This window comes from Rhopilema esculentum, chromosome 13 (genome assembly GCF_057945365.1).
Source record: "Rhopilema esculentum isolate cy_ngs chromosome 13, ASM5794536v1, whole genome shotgun sequence".
Taxonomy (NCBI): domain Eukaryota; kingdom Metazoa; phylum Cnidaria; class Scyphozoa; order Rhizostomeae; family Rhizostomatidae; genus Rhopilema; species Rhopilema esculentum.
The window spans coordinates 6,767,857-6,788,866 of NC_142827.1; the positions used below are offsets into that span (position 1 = coordinate 6,767,857).

At 36.5% G+C, this 21,010-nt stretch overlaps 1 protein-coding gene across 3 annotated transcripts; it reads left to right on the forward strand.

The window, feature by feature from the left end:
- Nucleotides 1–164: 164 nt before the first annotated feature.
- Nucleotides 165–20,927, forward strand: LOC135691789 (protein mono-ADP-ribosyltransferase PARP4). 3 transcript variants are annotated; one of them, XM_089112027.1, is made up of 26 exons: nucleotides 193–321; nucleotides 918–1,071; nucleotides 1,955–2,159; nucleotides 3,599–3,665; nucleotides 3,967–4,045; nucleotides 4,288–4,413; nucleotides 4,880–5,029; nucleotides 5,750–6,465; nucleotides 7,114–7,341; nucleotides 8,161–9,703; nucleotides 10,035–10,190; nucleotides 10,879–11,399; nucleotides 11,913–12,090; nucleotides 12,571–12,700; nucleotides 13,153–13,272; nucleotides 13,489–13,569; nucleotides 13,881–13,991; nucleotides 14,202–14,321; nucleotides 14,450–14,506; nucleotides 15,027–15,110; nucleotides 15,703–15,840; nucleotides 16,442–17,131; nucleotides 17,487–17,537; nucleotides 17,849–17,973; nucleotides 18,674–18,764; nucleotides 19,578–20,927. In XM_089112027.1, the coding sequence occupies exons 2-26, from the start codon at nucleotides 937–939 to the stop codon at nucleotides 19,871–19,873; spliced, it is 6,198 nt and encodes a 2,065-aa protein (XP_088968153.1). In that variant the 5' UTR covers nucleotides 193–321; nucleotides 918–936; the 3' UTR covers nucleotides 19,874–20,927. The 3 variants fall into 3 exon arrangements, with proteins under 3 accessions (XP_088968155.1, XP_088968153.1, XP_088968154.1); XM_089112028.1 differs by having other exon boundaries at nucleotides 196–306; nucleotides 916–1,071; XM_089112029.1 differs by lacking the exon at nucleotides 13,153–13,272 and having other exon boundaries at nucleotides 165–307.
- Nucleotides 20,928–21,010: the final 83 nt, after the last annotated feature.

Sequence of the window (21,010 nt, forward strand, 5' to 3'; positions counted from 1 at the left end):
ATTGAAAGCTAGAACAGGACAATAGTTATAATTCAACAATAGTTCATTTTGATAACCACGTGAACTAAGTACACGATATTGAATTCTACCTTACTACCGTAACAAAAATCATAAACAATTTTCGCCCAAATATGACTAAAAAATCATGGGCAGAATAAGGCTAATTCGAGCAAGGTGACGTCATAAGTTTTTACTGTTGTTGTTCTTGTTGCAGTTGCGGAAGGGAATTTTGTCAGTGTCACGACTGGTTTGATTGCAGCAAATCGCACCCTCAGACGGAGGAAGATATGTTCAGTACGTGAAAAAGGTGCGAACGAAAAGGTCTAATTTTTTTTATTTTTATGCTTCAAGAAATAGACTTGCAAGTTCATCGCCGAGAACGAGCAAGTAACGATAGGCCTATTTATCTATTTCATCGAGGGCTCAAAGCTTTCTTGCAGAGGGTTCTATACTTAGTCGTTTTAATTGTTTCCATCGAAATCTAGCAATGCATATTGCAAAGTATGCAATATATATTTAAGTGTGCAACAGATATTTAACATTGACTCAGCTAAGAAGACTTGAAGAAGAAGTAAGATGTGCTTGCACAGATTCGCTATCTCGTGATGACAGTGATGACAGGACAGCATAATGCGGTATCAGCAAAACCCCGCAGCTCAACCCTGATCAGTTGCTTTGCTTATCAACAATACTGCCAACTAATTGTCAAGTATCTTTTTTGTACAAAATATGCATACTTAGGTAATATTCTAGTTAAGCTGTAATATCCAACCATTCTTTTTTCAAATTTATTTTGCATAGTTTCCTCTAAGTGTCCATGGTTTCCCCCTCATGTGTACTTAGCTTTCCCACCTACCCAAGGGGAAGCACAAGTGGTTATACCAAGGAAGATAACCATCTTATTTTTAATCTTACAGAATACAGATAGATTGAGAGATGTCCAAGCAGATTTTCGGTAACTGTCTAGTGTGTCTAGAGTTGGATTACTCATTTTCATTCAAGTTAAAGAAGATTCTACGGGCACAGATAACAGACAATGATGGAATCATTTCCTATATCGTTACAAAAAAGGTATCCTTATGTTCTCTTGAGAAATCATAAAAAAACCTGGGCAAGTTTGAATTATTCAACCGTACAAGGTCAAAGCTTATCACGGCTTTCAATCACAACTCAAACTCAAACTCAAAAAAATTATTTCAGCAATTGTTGTACTCTACAGCTAATAACATGTCAGACTGCAGAGTATGACAATTTCCAAGGGGATCTCAGGTGTGCTAGAGCAAAATTTCAAGTGTGCGAGTGTGCGTTTTGGTTTAAGTGTGCATCAGAGTTGTGCACCTTAGTGTGCTCAGCTATGCTAGAGCCAAATGATATTTAAAGGATATTTAAAATGAAGATCAGAAACTGTACATGATCTTGAGGAAACTTAATTCTTCATTTGCCCTAAGCAATAGGGTACACCCATGTCATGCCCAAATCTCAAAACACACCCTTTACCAGGTGTGCAGAGACATTTTCGAAAAAAATATCTCGGGTGTTCACTTGCCATATTCTGCAGCCTGGATTACAAGCCATGTGACTCTAAAGTTGTTTTCATTTTGGTAAGAATACTATAAATTTTGCCCTGCCTCAATGTTTTAAAGAAAATTTCGTTTTGTTTCAAGGGAATATCACCAACCCTTACAAGATTATTTTGGTTTAAATATGATGGTAATAAACAGCAAAGATTAAAACAGTAACTCAGTGTCACAATCTGAGCAGGGTTCAGTAAAATGAAAACTTGCTGTGGATAGGAAATCACAAAATTCTGCAAAATTAACAGATAATCTAACCTGACAAATAGAATAGCTTTAAGTGTATAATGTTGGATTCTAAAGATTTGAGGAAGATATTAAATATACAAATGTGCTTTCTTTTTTAGTTTATTTGATTTTGCTATTAAAATAATTCTTAGGTTACACATATGGTTGTATCAGCCAAAGAGGACAGTGAGCCATCATACAAAATAAAAACTGCCTTGAAATATGGGATACCTGTTGTTTCAACTGACTTTGTAACTGCTTGCATTGAAAAAGGAAAGTTGCTTCATCCAGATGACTTCATTTTGTTTGGTACAAAACCAGCCAACAATTTTAGCAGTGGGAAAGTCACATCTACAGGTAAACTTGTTATATGTTATTTTCACATTGCTTAATTCGTATTGTAGAGGTGAAACCAGCATCAGTTTTTAGCATCATTCTTTTTCCTTTTATGTTAAAACTTATGTGTTTGTATACAAGGTACCTATGGTCCAGTTTGAAGTTTGTTTACTTACAAATCCACAACCTGAGTTTATGGCTTTAGGAATTTGGCAGTATTTCATGTTGCCCTATCAGATGGACCAAGTCTAATGCATGTTGTGTGGGACACAAAATCATGTTCACAGGCAACAAATAATTTTGCATTGAAGTTCTTGATTTATTCAAATTTGTCATTTTTTATTCTTACCTTAGCAAAAACTCTCTTTCCTAAGAATAATAGCAAATGACTAGATTACAGCAAATCCGCACACAGGTTAAGTGGTGTCATTTTAATGGGAGAGCTAGTTAAATATAATTGTTTCATTCTTGTTCACAAAATACACAGGTTAGCTCTTTTGCAATTATGACACACAGTAAATTGTTTGCAAATTTACCGAAGAACATTTTATTGGAGGAGCATAATCTATGTTAAGTTAAAGTTACACCATATCAGCAGAGCAGGAGTAACTTTTCTCCGGAGTATTGTTTGGGGTTCCAGTTACACTAAAACACTTGTATGTATACCTGTATACCTCTGAATTTCTAGTCCACTGTGCATTGTGCTTTAGCAGGTTGGTTGAAGTTATGTACTGTTATAAATCATTTCTCAGTAAAAACTGTGTAAAATGTTGAAAAACAATTGAAAGATAGAGCACAGTGTTTAAGCATGTCTGTCCAAGTGCCACCCCAGTGTAACTGTTTTGGAAAGAACAAAATCTAATTATGAAAATTTTAAGATGATTTTTATTGGGTCTTATCTAATAGCCAGCCCAAAATCTCAAAAATCACAAATTGTTTACTAATGACCAAAATTTTTCAAAGCAGAAAACGATAAAAAAGTTTTAGGTTTAGTAGCAAGTAGGTCGGATTCCTGTGATATACTTAGACCCTCTGCTATGGAGTAACTCCAGCATGATTTTAATATCACCCCCAGAGCCAAGTGATTTTCATGTAATAATTTGACTGATGATTACAACGTACTGTGAAAATATCTCTATAATTGGTGGTCACTCTAGATATGCATTTTTAACAAAGCAGGGGGCAAAACAACAGGAAAGTTTCTTGGGCTGCAACCTCTGACTCTGATTATGCAGTGTGGCAGTCATGAATCATTCTGGATCTGTCTCTGACCTTGAAATTCCATGACTGCCCAAACCTTTTCCCTACTTTTTCACAGAACTCCCTCATTTTTTAAAACTTAAACTTAAAAGGTCTGCTCTATATTTATTTAATTTTTTTTTAAAAGTATATCTTTTTATTCAATATTTTCTTCTTGTATATACTGATTGACTTGAATGTTACTGTTAATTTATTACCAGGAAAGTCTGAAGCAAAGGAACTAAAATATTCCAAAATAGTCACAAATGTCAATCACAAGCAATACCAGTATGTATGCAACTATGAGTTACCATTTATTCTGCCTACTGGGTTGCTAGGAAATGAATGTGTCAAAACATTGTTTCATTTATAAAATAATTTTATTAGTGAAAGATCATGAAGCTAGTTTTTATATATGTTATATTAAATAACTCAGAAACACCAAAACATAGCATATATAAGTACTTATTGTCTGACACTTCAAATTATGCTTTACCCAAAAAACCAGATTTTGACATACCGACTAAAAGGCTTTGTGTTTGATTGATCTTGCTGTTATAATCAATTTTATTGCATCAATATTTTAAAGGACCTGGTCAAAGGAAAGCGGCAAGTGTCCATCTTTTCCAACACATGGCTATGAAATAGCTAATTTTGGACTTTTCGAGGTAAGATCTTTTATCTAACATTCATATAACGTACATAACAATCATGATGCAGTGGTTGATAGAATATGAGATTGCAAGGAAAAATATGAATAGGCTTATTTGAAATATATTTCAAATTAAGCAATATAATAAAGTTGTATCTGAAAACAATAAAGAAAAGTGAATATTTTCGATCTATAATTGAAAGTTTAAATTGCTTCTTACCTCGATATTCTTTAATATTTTGTCTTTTTGTCTTGAAGTCATTTCTAACGGACAATGCACAATGTATAGAGGTTCTTGAGTTGCATGTCAATTCCACTGATGTTCAAACCTACGATAAGAAGTTTCAGATATCATATCAAAGGACAGTTTTCCCAAAAGATAAGGTAAATGTTTCAAACACCATAATTGTTTTGGGTATAATAACTTTATGCTTCAGACAGGTCAAGAGCAACATTTGTTGTATCTTGTTCACACAACATTTTCCCAGTTTTTTTTCAAATATAAGCCACATGATCTATTCATTTTGTTACTGAATAAGTGCTTTCGACAAAAATTTCAAATTTTGACCACATATCATAAAAGAACACCATAAGATACTCTCATATATGCAAAATAAGTTAAATTTGTCAAAAATTGGATGAGCTATGGCCAATAGAAGATTTGAAGTTTGCTAACAGATTACTATTGCGCATCTGGTCATATCTCAGCCAATTCGTAATACTTCTAACTGATTTTGCAGATTTAGAGGTATTTCATGATGCATGTTCAGGCTATGGGAACACATTTCAAAAATTCTAAAAATATTTTTTGTGACGTCATCACTTGACAACTCTTTTCTTTTTATTCTAGACAAGCAAAATTACGGAGCAATACCGTTTTTGCGATGAACCCAGAGAAGCAGAGAGTGTTTTTGCATCATGGTATTATGAAATCTCTAAAAACGGAAAGAAAATTTCTGATCTACCATACAAAGATTTGGGCTCTCCAGAATTGCAAAAGGTATGCTGACTCTTTCACAAATCATTCAAATATTTTTTTGCTGTAAGGTGCTCCTTTTGGATTTACTTTTTGTTTGTTCACTTTTTTATTTTCGTTTTAATATTTTTAATGTTAATTAATGTTTGCTATAGCCTGTTTGAGTTTAAGTTTAAGTCCATTTAAAGATTGGTACACTTGTTTCATAGCTATCTATAATTTTTGGAATTAGGACAGTTTGTTTGCTTTGAGAAGAGGAATAATATTTAACTGTTGATTTGGCTATTCTAATCCTGGCAGTATTCTCAGACGTCATGCTCAAGCTGCTAAATATTTCAGCTGTCTGTGGTACACCAAACTAATGTCTTAATAAATGAAAACGATGTTTTATTCTCGAAACTGTGAATCTATCGCTAGCCTCTACTACACTAAAGGATTCTCTATTAAGTGAGTCTATGTTGATTGACACTTAAGTAAATTGCTAGTGTAAATCAAAATGTTCCTTTAGTGATTTTTCTGGTATTTGGTGGCCTAAGTTTTTGGGCTCGTAGAGAGTATCGTCTGCATTTTCAAATTCTGTAAGGATGCTGTTTGTTTGGCAATACATAGGCCCAGTACGCGTGAAAATTTATGAAAGTGGTGAAAAAAATTTCTGTGAAACAATTAGTGTGATGCTTACTTGGTAAATAGATTCTTCGAAATGAGAAAAACGTGCTATTCTTGGGTCTTTCTCATTTTTTTCAGTTATTGGCAGAGATGCGTTTGAAAGGTGATACTGCTATCGATGAAAAAGTCGCTACTCTAGTCGATCATTTTTGGAATGAAGCACAAGGCAACTTAACTGAGATACTTAGTGTCCCAATTGACTCAATAAAAGCATCAAAACTAGACCAGGCCGAGAGTGTTTTGCTTTCTATCAAAAATTCTCTCGCAAAAGATGCCACGGGACAATTTTTAGTACTAGCGGCTCTTGAAGACAGCTTCTATGATCTAATACCTCACAAAGTACGCGAAGACCTTGCTTCAATTAGCTGTATCCGACGGAAAATGGATTTGTGCCAAGTTATCAGAGATGTTATTTCAGTAAGCGAAGCTACCAACTGGGCCAAAACAAGCAGTGCTAGAGCAAAGTATAAGGCTCTCGGATGCAATATACAATGGCTTAACCCAAGTGAAACTGACAATGAGAAAATAAAAAATCTGTTCATTTCAAGCCAAGTTGGAAAGAATGTTATTGCTGTCAAAAATATCTTCGAAGTGAATCGCGCTGTTGAAGACGAGGGTTTTAGCTCCAGCTTGGCTAATAAACAACTGTTGTTTCATTCGTCACAAGCAAGAAATTTTGTAGGGATCCTATCCCGGGGCCTGCTACTTCCCAAAGTGGTTGTGGATGATTTTGGTGGAACTCGAACTGATCCTGGCATGCTTGGCTCTGGGATTTATTTTGCAAATTCTGCCAGGTACTTTGCTTGTAAACACTTCTTTAAGGTGACTCTGTCAATGAAACATTCAAAGATTCACCCTCAGGGGTGTAGATGCATGTCATTTTCTCTTACCAAATGTTAAAAGTAGCCAGTGATTATGCCAGTGATATTTATAGGATTGACATTTACGAAGGATTATTTGTCTCAGCTTTCATCAAACAAGCCTTTCTTCTCTGCATTTCTTCTTGAAAAATATTGATAAATGATCATTTGTTTTCTTCATTTTCTCGTTCTTGACTGCATTTAACGTGAACATTTTACGTTTTTTTCAGTTAGAAATTAATCCAAGAATCCCCGATTTCATCAGCTCACATTAGACCGTATTGATTATCGTCTGCCTTTGATGGGTCCTCTAATTTATTTTTCGAAAACAGGATCCCTCGTAGTTAATATCAAAGGTAAAATTAAATGTTCTAAAAGCAGCTCTCTGCCCCAGTACATCAATATCAAAAGCACACAGTATTGAATAATTGTTGTCATATCCTCTTTTCTAAACTCTGCTACATTCGGCACACGTTGTAGATTCAGCTTTATCGTTAACATCTCTTACGTATATACATACTTACATACTCAAAGTTTATGCAAAACTTGCGAACCCTAATGTCTTTGTTTCATAACATTCAGCACCTGTATCAAGTATTCAACGCCTTCAAAGTCCAGAGGCACTAGATTCGCGCTAGTAAACGAGGTTGCTCTTGGTCGATGCAAAGACTATATGGAGTTCGATCATTCTTTGACAAAGCCTCCAGATGGCTTTAACAGCACACATGGCGTACGTGGTGGCTCAAGTACAGCCACAAAATTCAAAGATGATGAATTTGTTATCTACGATGCTGCCCAGCAAAGGATAAGGTAAATACATTTTTGAGCGAAGCTGCAAGTTTCGCTGAAGTTGCTTTCTTTCACAAAATATATTTAAACACCGCAATATTCAGTTTTAAAAGTTGAAAACCGTTGGGCTTAGCTACTTCTCAATATTATCAATGCTGCTGCTAAATTCCTCTTCCCCTTCCCTGTACAATACTTCTTACTTCATTAAAGGCATTTATACATCCGCACTAACTGGCAACCATGCAATTTTGAAGTTTAGAAACATTGTAAGGGAGGAAAACTGTGAAGGATTTTGTATCGGCGTTACAGCGATTTCGGCGTAGATTGTAGCCAAGTAGAAAGGACTTTATACCACATTTCTGGTTACTGGTGGCTCTTATCGCTGCTCTAAAGAATAGTAAGGGCCATACAATAAGTGCCATACAATCTCAGTAATCCCAAATCACGGTTTTGTCGGATCTTTAGAATGTCATGGATGGACTTCCTCTTTGTGCCCTAAAACCTAACTTTTCATGCTGAACAGTAGCAAATTAGCTATAAGAGTCAATACTTGAGATATTCTTGTAATTTTCTAACACTAACGTTATACTGCGTTGAAGTAATTTGAAGTAATCGCCAACGAATCCCTCGTCTGTCTCCACTGATTTTTTTAAGACTGTCAAGTAAAAATGACCATGAATTGTTCCTTTGGACTAGCATATTTAGACAAAGTTTGAACTCAGTATTAACGTTGCAGTATATAAAGATTATTTTTGGTGAGGTGAGCTTAAGTTTTCTTTTATGTGGCCTGCTTTATAAGCTGGGTGCTCATTAATTATTTTTCTGTTATCGCCATTCCAGGTATTTGGTGGAATTTACGATAGACGGTGACGCTAAAGTCTCACCCTCTAAGTCACTGGAAGTTTTGTCAGAAGATGAGGGTATTGAGTCAGATTATCAGACCTCTTCTTCTGAGATAAGCTTAGAGGACGTTGAAGCAGTTCCAGATCCACTAGAAAAGGTGGTACCAGGTTTGCAAACGGATGGTGAAACGCCGGTCCCTTTGAAATCTGTCCACGTGAGAGCAAAGCTAGTAGACCTTGCAGCAGAGGTGGTCGTTTTTCAAGAGTATGTCAATGAAAGTTCAGAGTCTATAGAAGCCAAATATGTATTTCCTTTAAACAGCATGGCTGCAGTTTGTGGTTTTGAGGCATTTATCAATGGGAAGCATATTGTTGGGCAGGTTAAAGAGAAAGAGAAGGCCCACAAAGAGTACAAAGAAGCTATAAGCCAAGGTCACGGTGCCTACTTAATGGATGAAGAGAAGCCTGATGTATTCACTGTAAGTGTAGGAAATCTTCCGGCAGCAGCTCGGGTTATTATCAAAATTACCTACGTTTCAGAGCTGCCCTTAGAGGGTGAGATGGTAAACTTCTCTCTCCCTGGTTCAGTTGCCCCATGGAAACGTGACAAAGCTCTTGACCAAGTCATACAATCAGACGTAAAGCGAGTTGATGTTTTAGAGAGTGAAGAAAAATTTTCTCTTTTAATTTCCATTGACATGCCGTTTAAAATCAAGGAACTTAAGTCTCCGACACATTTGCTTAAAGTAAAAAGGACAGATACGAAGGCAGTAGTTGGTCTTCAATCAGACACACATGGTCTTGGAACCGGCTTTCAGCTTTTTGTGTCCCTTGCGGAAATTCATGTGCCCAGGATGTGGTCAGAACAAGATCCTGAAGACAGCGATGACCAAGCTTGCATGTTGACTTTCTTTCCTGAATTCGATGATACAGTAGAGAAAGAAATGGAAATCGTTTTTGTGATTGATGCATCAAATTCAATGAAAGATTGCTTCAATGATGTTAAGAAAGCTGTCATTCTGGCTTTACTCAGGTTGCCAGAAAAATGCTCTTTCAATATCATAGGTTTTGGCACAAACTATGACCAGCTTTTTCCTAAATGCCAACCTAAATCTACAGAATCACTGTCTGAAGCAAAGAAATTTTGTAACAAGATGCATCCTGTGAAAGGCGGTACAGCTCTGTGGCGAGTCTTACGAAAACTGCATCTTTTGGCAGATGATAAATCTACGCATCCGGTGAATGTGTTTTTATTTTCTGATGGAGAAATTTCTGAAGAGATATCAACCATGGCATCAATACGAAAGAATTCAAGATTGGTACGAGTATTTTCATTTGGCTTTGGGTCAAGAGCAAACAGACACCTTTTAACCAAGCTTGCTCAGATTGGTGCTGGTGCTGCTGAGTTTTTTGATGCAAAGGCCAAATCTAGGTGGGAAGACAAGATTAAATCGCAGCTGAATAAAGCCCAACAACCTGTGTTAGAGTCAGTCAGAGTCACCTGGCAACAGTTTGATCACGATGCGCCACTGCCATTACAGGTTGGTGATAATTACTTGAAGTTTTTTAAAGAGTTACTCCCACGACCTTTGCGGGATACAAGGATCGGAAGCAGAAATGTTATCATAAAACAAAATTTCAACGTCTACTGAAAATATTAAATAATTACCTTTGTTATGAGAATCCAGTTTATTTACTGCAAACTTAGAAATTGCTACACGTAAAGACGCCCACTTATTAAGAATTATGTTACAAACAGGATATGAAAGTAGAGGCTGCAATTTTATTCTTTTTGTGTCTCTCAGTTTTTTTACTGATGGATGCAAAGGTCTGCCAATACCAGTGTATAATATCCTAATTTTCTTTTGACAGGCACCGAAAGATGTCTTTTGTCTGTTCAACGGATATAGGCAGGTTATATATGGATTTGTACCTCATTGCCGGATGGCTACTCTCAGTGCCAAGATTGGCGATCGTGAGTTATCAACAATGGTCTCGACTACTGATCTCAATGTGACAACAGGAAAGGTAATGTGGTCATTGAGAACTGCGTAGTTGAAACATTTTTGCCAATTCGAAGGCATGAGGCATTTAGTGGCAAGATCATGAGACGAGATCAGGGGTGAGATCAAGGGGCGAGATCAGGGGTGAAAATGAATAAAACTATTGGGAGGGGGAAGGGTTGCGATCCTAAGATTTTTAGACAAGAATGGTGTTTCTAACTGGTGAATGTTTGCATTGAATACACAGGTAATTCTTTAGGAAGGAATACCTTATACGGGTGAATATGTTTATTACGATTTATGCGTCTTCGAAGTTTAAAACTTTGAAGCAACTGCTGTTAAACTTAGTCTCTAGATATTTTTTGTATTTGCAGCAAACTCAAAGTTTGGGGTTTGTATCCAGCCCAAAGTGGCAATATAGAGCTGTGATAGACCTAACTTTTATATATGCCTGTAAGTAACAATAAAGTTGAAGATGCTAAGAAGTGTGAACAAAAACTTAATTTCATCAATTCATAGGATCCTTATTATTTTCATCGTATTGGACAGCGAAATCGCATTACTATGGAAGAACCCACTGTCCCAAGGTTTTCGTTTCCATTGCTGTAGGTAAAAATTTGGTAAGAGTAATCAGCTGTAGGTAAGAGTATCAGAGCTGTTTTTTCTTATTATAATTTTGATACTGAATTTGTCAATAAACTCCCTGTCTACAGATACTTCACCGGCTGGCCGCCCGGGCAGTTATCAAGGACTGGGAAGATGGCACCTTGAGTGAGAGCCGGACTGAGCACGAGATGCTCAAGCGAGAAATGAAAGACAAGGTGATTGAGCTGAGCATAAAACATTCTATTGTGACGCAGTTCACCAGTTTTGTTGCTGTGGAAGAGCGCAAAGATGGGGAAGTATATGATGATGTAAACGCTCCTTCTGTAGATGAGTTGGTGGAAATGGAAAATGTAGATTTCCTAGCTTACATGGGTTTTGAGGAGGGCCATTCACAAGGAGAAGATAAAGATATTTCTAAAGAACAGACACTTGCTTGTCTTGAATGTGAAGAATACACATCCATCTCAGAAGAAGATGATGTTTATGAACAGATGGATATTCCTGCTTCTTTAGAATACACATGCGCCTTGCAAGATGATGAAATTTATGAGACGATGGATGTTTCTGCTTCTATGAACTCGCTGTCTTCTTTAAGCAGTGAAGATGACAATGGATGCGTATGTGGTCTGTAAGTGTTCATCAATGTTTCATCTATTGCTTATTTCCATTCGTCTTTAGTGTAAAACCTCTATAGCCTCAAAAGTAGAGTGGCATTTATGCACATTGCTTCTATCCGCACAGATACTTTTGATTTTTCATGTCTTGCCTTGTTTGTCTACAAATTCTAGAGCTGTAGCAAAAGTCAAATCAAAAAATCCTTATCATTAAGTGCTACGTTTTGAGCACTCGGGTTTTAGAACTTTATTTTTACTGGTGTCATTTTAATGGATGAAGAAAAACGTTAACCTTAGTCGATGGTTTTTTGTGTTCGAAAACTGTGCTCGACTTTCTGTTGGATGAATTGTGAATAGGGCAATGGAACAATTTGCAAAGGGATATCTATTGCGAAGACAACTTCACCTTTGAAGTAAAGTAGCAAGCTTCGCTGTTTTGAAGAATCTTTCAGTTTATTCTGCGATTTTTTATGTAGACAGAACTGTGTTAACATACGCATGTAGAATGAAATTATTACATTAAATAGCATTGAAGAACCGGATGAGCTGTTTGCGGATGAAGAACTTGAAAGAGACATGAATGAAGATATGCTGCCCCCTACTATTGTACTTGACACGGGTATGCACACTGTGAAAGCCGGATTTGCTGGCGAAATACACCCAAAAGTTGAATTAAGATCAGTCATTGGCCGGCCAAGACATCAGGTGGGTACATAGCACCGCTGTCAGACTCTTTTTGCACAACCTCTTCGAGTTTTTTGGCATCACTCTTAGTTTTAAGCCATTAATTTATTTCGTTAATTGGTAATAATGTTTGTGAAGTTAATTCATGTGCTGTTTACAACGAACTCCTGTTCTGATGTGTTTTGGAGAAGAGACTAAGAGCTGAAAAGGGAACATGTCACTTCTTTTGTAAATATGCTAAGGGATTTACAGCATGTTATCGGTTGCAATTGAAGTCTGAAGTAGCTTTAAATGAGTTGAAAGTTTAAAGACATCTTGTTTTGATATTTGCATTTATACTAAGGAAATTGAATATTATGAAAATCTGGGTAGATGATCATCGACAACCTTGAATTACCCCGTCTGCTGTTCCATAACATCTCTGTGTCGTGATTGCTGCGTCATATGTCAATATCGTCACGACCCTTCGAACGAATCTGATAAACTTTTTTGAATCCGTAGGGCGTCATGGTCGGTATGGGCCAAAAAGACTCGTATATTGGTAAGGAAGCCGAATCAAAGCGTGGAATATTGTCTTTAAGCAGCCCTTTCCATTTGCCACCAAAACCAGCTATGTTGAAAGCCCCACCAGGTATTAATTATCTCTTTTTATTGTAACGTTTGCAAGAAATTTATTGTAACGTTTTAGCGTTTTCATAAATTAAATGGTTTTGTGGTGTTCTAGGAAATTCGATTCCTAGCGAAGCGTACCTTCAAGGGCAAAATATTCAGTGGACACAGCCTTAGCGGACAAAAGAAAAGAACGAGCGAGGCCATTTTAAAAGATTGCTTTTTAGAAGTATCCTCAAAAAGTCTTTGTATTTTTTTTTCATGACGCATAAATGAAAGTCAAAGAATGTAACAAATTTCGTCTCAAAAAGCCTAAAAGTCTCAGCAAAAGTTTATTAAAAGTTTGTTTCCCTTCCGAATATTTTCTCCTTTAAGATACTATAATATTTAGGGCTACAGTCCCACTCGTTGTTTGCCGTAACTTCTCTTGAAGAAAGTATAGGCCGATGAAACAGAACACTCTTTTCCTGACAGCTGCACCATATCAAAGTATGGATGTGATGAATGAACTTCAAAGCAAATTAAGAGCCAGGAAACCGTTGCTTAAAACTGCACAAAAGAGCATATTTTCTGACGATGATGAGGATATTGTGTGTAAGTCTGAACATTGGCAAGTATTTTGTGTCAGAAAAGAATTTGAACAAGTCAGATTCGTTTCAGTTGAGGAAGCACACTCTGTAGATAAATTTTGCTGAAAAAAATTTATAGCATAATCAGTGACATAAAAATACTGCTCTATGTTACATGGTTAAGGAAATATTTATTGTCGTTAATCAAGTGATTTTTTCCTACGAGCTTTTTACATTTTAGCTGGAAAGAAAACTACGTTCGGTAGCGCACATGTAGAAGTGAAGCGAAAAGGAATTACTACAGACTCATCTCGAGCCTCTGGTGAGCAATTCTTATCGGGGCAGTCAGAATTGGGGGCTGGGGGCAATAATTATCACACTGTGTTCTATGTTATCTACAACAGAGAAGCGAATGAATGGACAGCCCCTTCCAATATGAGTTACGTTCCGACGATATAGTATATTTCTGTATTTTTAAGTGTCTTCATTTTAAATCATACTTTAGAATGGCCCTCTACGCCTTGCCCTTTACAAATTTTAGGATTGTGTGAATGAGTTGAAATTTTTAACTTTAGATCCTAAAAAAGATTTTTCTCCAAACCAGCCTTTTTATTCGATATCTTTTTCTGAAAGCTGAAAAAACTGAAAGCTTTCTTAGGATGAGTAAGATTCAAAGCAAGCCAAGTATAAAGAAATCAGCAAAGAAGAGCATTTTGGCAGACAAGGATGAAGGCACTTTTGAATGTAAGTCTAGAAATTATGCAAGTATTTTCAATAAATTTTTAAAAATGAACCGAAATAATATATTGATATAGTTAATGTAATTTTGGATTTTCAAACTTTAAAATGAACCGTTGCAATGAAATTACGTTTTCATGTTTTATATATCATTACATTGTTCATATCAAGTTAGTTAGATATCAGCGCTTTGATTTCGATAATTTTTTCTTCAAGTTGCATGCCACAAAATAAAAGCTAAAACAACCAACTTTGAAAGCCAATTGAATGCAACGAAGTCCATAAAGAAATCAGCAAAGAAGGATATTTTTGCAGACGACGAAGACATTGCCAATTGTAAGTCTGAAAATTATGCAAGTATTTTCAAGAGATTTGCTATTTCTCATATTTACTTTTCATATATTAAATTTTATCACTTAATTTTCTATATCGAGCATTTCTTCTTATACCCCATTTTATTTCAGCCGCTCTTGCCATAAGCCGAGAAGAAACGAAATCTTGTGTACAATTGTCTGCACCAAGTGAGCAGTTTTTCTGTCTGATTTATTTTCTTCCATGGGAAGATGAAATTTTCTTTTTGATTCATTAAAACTTAGATTAACCTATATACCGAACAAACTCTCTAAATATACTAAAATGCGTGCGGTACAATATGATGCTATAATCACGACCAATGTAAGTAAATTGTACCAGGAAAAATTTGTTTAAAATAAATAACGACGTTTCGAGCATAACCCGTTATCAAGTCAGACTCTGCAGCAATTGATTTTGTAGATAGATTTTTAGCAAGACAGGTCTGGGCAAACTATGACCTCATTATAAGACACAGTGGTGTACTAGACACAATAACTGCCTTATTATAAGATACAGTTACCATAATTGAATCTTACTATGTCTTAAAGGCACTAAAGATAGCATAGTGCCCATCTCTATTGAAAGCTTCATTGGGTCAAAATAAATCTAAAACTCAAGTTTCACGTAAACATGCTTTTACATTAATTCATATTACAACATCTTTAGTCTTATAATTTTGCTTAAAAGGCATGATGGACGAGTTAATCTTCACTGAAAAGATTGCAAATATAGAAGTAAAGAAAATTCATGAAGAGGCGTCTAAACCATATGGTATGTAGTTAATATTTTGTAAAAATCATACTTAGATTAACATGATGAAATATAATTTAGAAATGAATTCTTCCGCTTCTGCTATCGGACAGCATTTTCCTGGAAAACCCAGATTGTACCAAAACCCACGATGGCAACATTGATAGAGCCCGGTCACCGTTCTATTTAGCAGATTTACAATCTATCTGCATAAAAGTGAAAAAACTAGTATTGCGTAGACAGGAGTTCATTTTCACCCTTCGACTATATTTTCTATGATTGGGAAACCTTTACCGTGGTGTACTCGCGATTCTGAATGGCCTGTTTCAATCCAAAAACGGGTTTATACATATATCCTGGCTTAGTTTTCTCGATCTATATTCTGATATTTTAGACTCTGGAGTGTCAGACGGAAATTTTTAGTATTTTTAAGATTTTTTCTTTTTTTCAAAGCCCTTTTTAATTTTTGCACCACGAAAAATTTGATTCTTTTATGTTTTATGTGAAGCTATAAGAAGAAAATAGAATGAAGGAATAATGAATTTTCCAATGTAACAAAGTGTGTATATTAGTGTTTGGTTCTCTGAAATTTCACTTTGGGTCACCGTTGCAGAATTAATGTCAAGAAGTAGACCTATGGGTTCCATGCTCTTTGGTGCAGCACGCAAAGGTGCTTCCATTCGAGAACATAAAAGAAGCTTCCGTTCTGAAATAATAAGACCTTTGGAAGAAATGGACGCAGTGTATGAGTGTAAGTGGAAAATTCTTTATGTTTTTGGCTACATACGTGCTTTAACTATATACTTGTAGCTAAGATGATGTCATGTCCTTATGCGGTGTATTGTAAGCTGTAGTATGTAATGTATTGTGGGCTCTAGGATGTGACGTGTAGGAGGCTCTAATCTTGTTTCAGTATTGTCTTGTTAGCTCTCAGGATCTGTGGAGTGGTATACCTGTCCCTTAAAAGTTGTCAAAAGTTGCCAATTGCAGAGCAGTTAGGTCAAGTTTCACTCCGTAATGCTGAAATCGTTTCTAGTTATGAAAGCTTGTAGACAGCCGCATATATGTTGCAAATTAGTAACCCTAATTTCAAACTATATGATTTCTTTCCTTGTTTTTTCAATACGAAATGATAAGCCTAGGAATCCAATGGCGCTCAGTAGGCGTTCATGAAGACATGACTCATCTCTATATCATTCACCATATCATAGGCTAGATATTCGTATCAAAGAACCTCGTCGCAGGGTCATGATGCCGTGGCTTTTTCATTGTTTGTGCATTATGTAAAAAGCTTGTATGCTAATGGTTCAATTCCTATTTTAACACGATGCGAAATTCTCGATCTCCATCAGGCTGTATACCACCACCAGGATCAGTACCAATAGGACCTCAACCATCACCACCACAGATTAGCAATGCATTACAGTCTGAAACCCCACCGCCACCGCCACGACCACCGCGTCAACTTGCACAACAGTCACTTCTATCAATGCAGCCTGGAGCGCCACCGCTGCCGCCACCGCGTCAACTTGCACAACAGCCACTTCTATCAATGCAGCCTGGAGCGCCACCGCTGCCGCCACCGCGTCAACTTGCACAACAGCCACTTCTATCAATGCAGCCTGGAGCGCCACCGATGCCGCCACCGCGTCAACTTGCACAACAGCCACTTCTATCAATGCAGCCTGGAGCGCCACCGCTGCCGCCACCGCGTCAACTTGCACAACAGCCACTTCTATCAATGCAGCCTGGATCGCCACCACTGCCGCCTTGGCAACATTCTGCATCCGCACCACCACAGGCCGGCGGGGCATTGCAATCAATACCGCCAGAAAAAATGATGCAATTTTCTCAGCTACGCTGTATAAAACTAGCCCAAAAACAAGCAGCAAATATTCAGAGCGAATCTTTACTACGAAAATCTCTTGTTGCTCTAGGACAATCACAAATGTTTCCCAAGAAAAAGCGAAAAAAACTGCCTTCACCACCAGAAGAACCTCTTCACTTTTTGTCTGGCCTAACACGTCAATCTTCAGATTTTGGTATGCAGATAGACTTTCAGCAATCTAAAATGTCTTTTTTAGGTCACAATCCTATCTTAATCCGTTGCATTTGCATATTGATCAGTGATTAATTCATTGCTACCTCTTGCTCATAGAACTATGTGCACAAGCCTCATTTTCACAGAAAGACAACTCTAATGGCGTGGAACTGTACTCTCCCTAATGTCATATTTATATGACTTGCTGTCTGTGATATAATGCCTAATCTCTTCTAAGACGTATATCTCGATTATCGTATTGTTGGTCTGTTAACACATCTTTCTGACAAATGCTCTATCCATTTTTAACAACGCCTTACATTGTTATTAAAATCGTTATTTTTTTCTGCTTCTAGCTTGTCGACTGTCTTCAGAAACGAAAGACAAAACTACAGGCATTTTTAAAGGTTCACCAGATGTTTTTCTATTGTTTTTTGTTATGGTATTCTAAAGAGACTGCATATCGCTATAAAAATATTGAGGTCATTTTGTCAGATAACATTCCAACCGTTCGTTCAGCTTTCATTTCTGTAATATTCAGACAAGCATACTTCCATAACTTTTCTTGCCCATGGAAGATGAATTTTCTGTTTTGTTTATCCAGCAGAATTCTAATTAGTCTAAAAACATATAAGTCATTGTAACAAAACATGATTGTTGTAACCTAGTGAAAAGAAAATAAAAATTGTTTGAAGGCTTTTTATTTTTTTTTGTACAGGTATCGGTTTCATTCTACCGAATAAATACAAAGACAGGCCCTGGATGGACGAAGTAGAGTTTACCCAGCCTCTTTTTGATGTCAATATGTTGGATTTAGATTTGCTTGTCAGCAAGCAGAAGGAGGTGAGTACAAACCTGCATATTCTATTTGTGAAACAGAATGTTGGGACAATTTACTGGGCAGCCTTTGTTTGCCCATTTCACCCCAATGCATTGGTAATGAATGTAGTTAGAAAATTCACTCCGTTCTTGTGTTTTCGATGAAACGCTTTAATTGCGTGTGCGCTTTGCATTATTTGTCGAAGAATCTTGTGTTTCATTTTTTCGGGGACTGTCCAAGCACTTATAAAAAAATTCATGAATATTAAGAAGCATCCTTTGTTTTAATCTATTTGAAGGCTTTCAATTTTGTGCATCTTTTTAGTATATTCTATCTGTTCAAAATGCCTTAACTTTTTGAGCTTTTATATGCAGACAATGAATGAATTTTAAGAGGCTGCTTTGCAGGAAACGGTTTCCAGTGTTTCTTTACCCACAGCGTAGACGCATAGGTAGACGTAACTTTTTTGATTGACAGCCAAAAGAAACACCGCAGCGGGAGTCCCCATCGAATTAAACCAATCAAATTTGTGTAAACCACATTCCTCTATCTAGCATTGGTTATCACCTGCATTCCCAAATACTCATAAGCCATAGATTAATGATGAATTGATAAAGTAATAAGCATGTATAGCATTTCGTTAGGAGTGATTTTGTATCAGCTTTGATTTTCAAATATAAGTTACAGCTTATTTGAAAGCCAACAATTATCTCAATTCAACAGAGTGGTTCATGGGACATCGATGAAATCTTCTTTAATAGTAACAAAAGACACCTTCTGAAGTTACTTGAAACCGTTGGAATCAAGTCACTAGGTGAGTCATTGATATCGTTTCCAAAAATATCAATACTAACATTGGGCTCTTATGTCTTTGTAGCTTTTTGCTTTCATCATTGGGGTATTTTTTGTTCATGGAACTCAGGGCTCTCCAAAAAGTTTTTTACAAATTACATAAGAACATGTAATGTGATTTCTGCGGACTTCAAAGATCGATATACCATCAGATAATTACTTGTTGGCATGTTTATATTTTTCCAAGTGAAAATTGTAGCACATTCAAATCGTTGACCACATGATGAAAGAATGAGAAAATCTATGCGAAGAAAATATTTTATTTCCCTTACTTTTGAGTTGACGCCTACGCTGATAAAGTACACAATTCTTTCCTCTCTATGGCTAACACTGGAAGCTTTTTTCCCTGAAGTAATAAAAATTGACCAATATTTCTATAAACCAGCATTTGCCGAACTTTGATTTCTGTCTAGTACTAGTGTCGGCAGAACTTTAGTATGATTGTATCAAAGGCTTATTTGGCTATTCATTTGGTTAAATCTGCTCTGATGCTAAAAGCCCATTGACTACCTGGTAGACGTATATGACAGCAGAGTCCCTCTAGGATGGTTATCCTAATTGGCTAACAGGAGTTGATTTTACAACATTGAAGCTGAAGTTCATTTTAAGCATGGCTTAAGCATAAGGGGGAAGTGGGTGCTGTGCTGCCATTAGTAGTGACGGGTGCCAAGACATTTGTAGGCATTGTAGACTTAAGTCCGAAACTTGTACGTAGGTTGTCACAGGCTTTCAATACGTGGTTTTTTTAAGATTTGTTTAATTTCATTTGTTGTAGGTGTTAATCTTCAAAACGAGCTTGTTGAATTCATCGTGACACTAATGATGTTTGCCGTACTGCTGGATAGTGTGCAAAGAGAGGCAATACGGTCATTTCCAAATATGTTGGATATAGTGCAAATCTGCGATAGTCCCCGTCCAGATTGGCCGTTGGTAATATCGGAAGCACTTCGCAAAGCAAAATTGTTCGTTCGAGAGAAAGATCTCTGTTTCCCGTCTCTGTGTACACGTTTAGAACTTGGATACAACATGGTTGAGGCTACGTGTAATCTTTTAGAGTTTGCTTTGTTATAACCTTTGTTTGTGTCGCACGTTGAACTGTTAACATTTTTTAATAAATATATGTTAAGCATTAAATAGAAATTTAATAATTATAACACAGATGCTTCATTAGGTTAATCAATCATCAAGGTTTCTTCGCTTGATTATGTATTGCATATAGTTGCTTTTTCAATATTTTGTTGATTCTGATGGCAAAACTGTATATCGTAACCCCTCTAGTTTTGAAAACGCTGTTAAAAAGCCAGGAAATGCCATAATCACAACACTAGTATTTTGAGTGATAGACCTAATCGGTGGTGATTTTGATAAAAATATCCAGGTAATATACACCTCCAAATAATGGGCACCCCCATTCTGCAGAAAAAAGTTTGTTACCTGTGATAACACCTTGCAGATCTACTTACAAAGCTTGTCCAACGCATCTTTCCTGCTATCATAGTCTTGTAAAAGTAACTTCCAGATATCGGACACTACCCTACAATGGAAAACAACTCCGGCGTACAGTACATATAGAGGCATACAGTATTTCACTAATTAGCAAAGAAGACACCTATACAAAACAGTACCAAACAGGGAAGCCAGATTGGCCATTTCAAGGCCAAATTTTCCAGTTTAAAGGCAATCTGTCTCGTTGTGGATTGGTTGACGAGAACAATAGCTGGAACAATAGCCTAAACACGATTCCAGCGCTCCGCCATATTCTTTACAATGCGATAAATTAAAGGGGGACTGGAAACAATAAAAAATCCCTTTGTTCTTATAATCAATCAACGTCGTCACAGATTGCCTTTAACTAAATTGCCTGGAAAATTTGGTCGGGCCTACCACTTAAATTTAGCCTCATTTGGTCTTTTCTCGTCAAAAATTTGAGGACATTCCTTTGTTTTCTATCAACTCAAAGGCAAACAGCAATCTTATCCTTTAAATTGAAAGAGCATGAAAACAAGGATTCTATTGATTCAAGATTTTATCTTACTTACCGTGTATTGTAACAATTTTTTCTAAATCGCAGAGAGTAAAATCCAAATTGTCAAATATAAAATATCATGATTTTTCATAGATATCTGATCATTGTTTCTTTGCGTTTCATCTACACCAAGATTTGGAATGTTTAGAGTATGATACAATATGACGTTTTCCCGCGAAAAT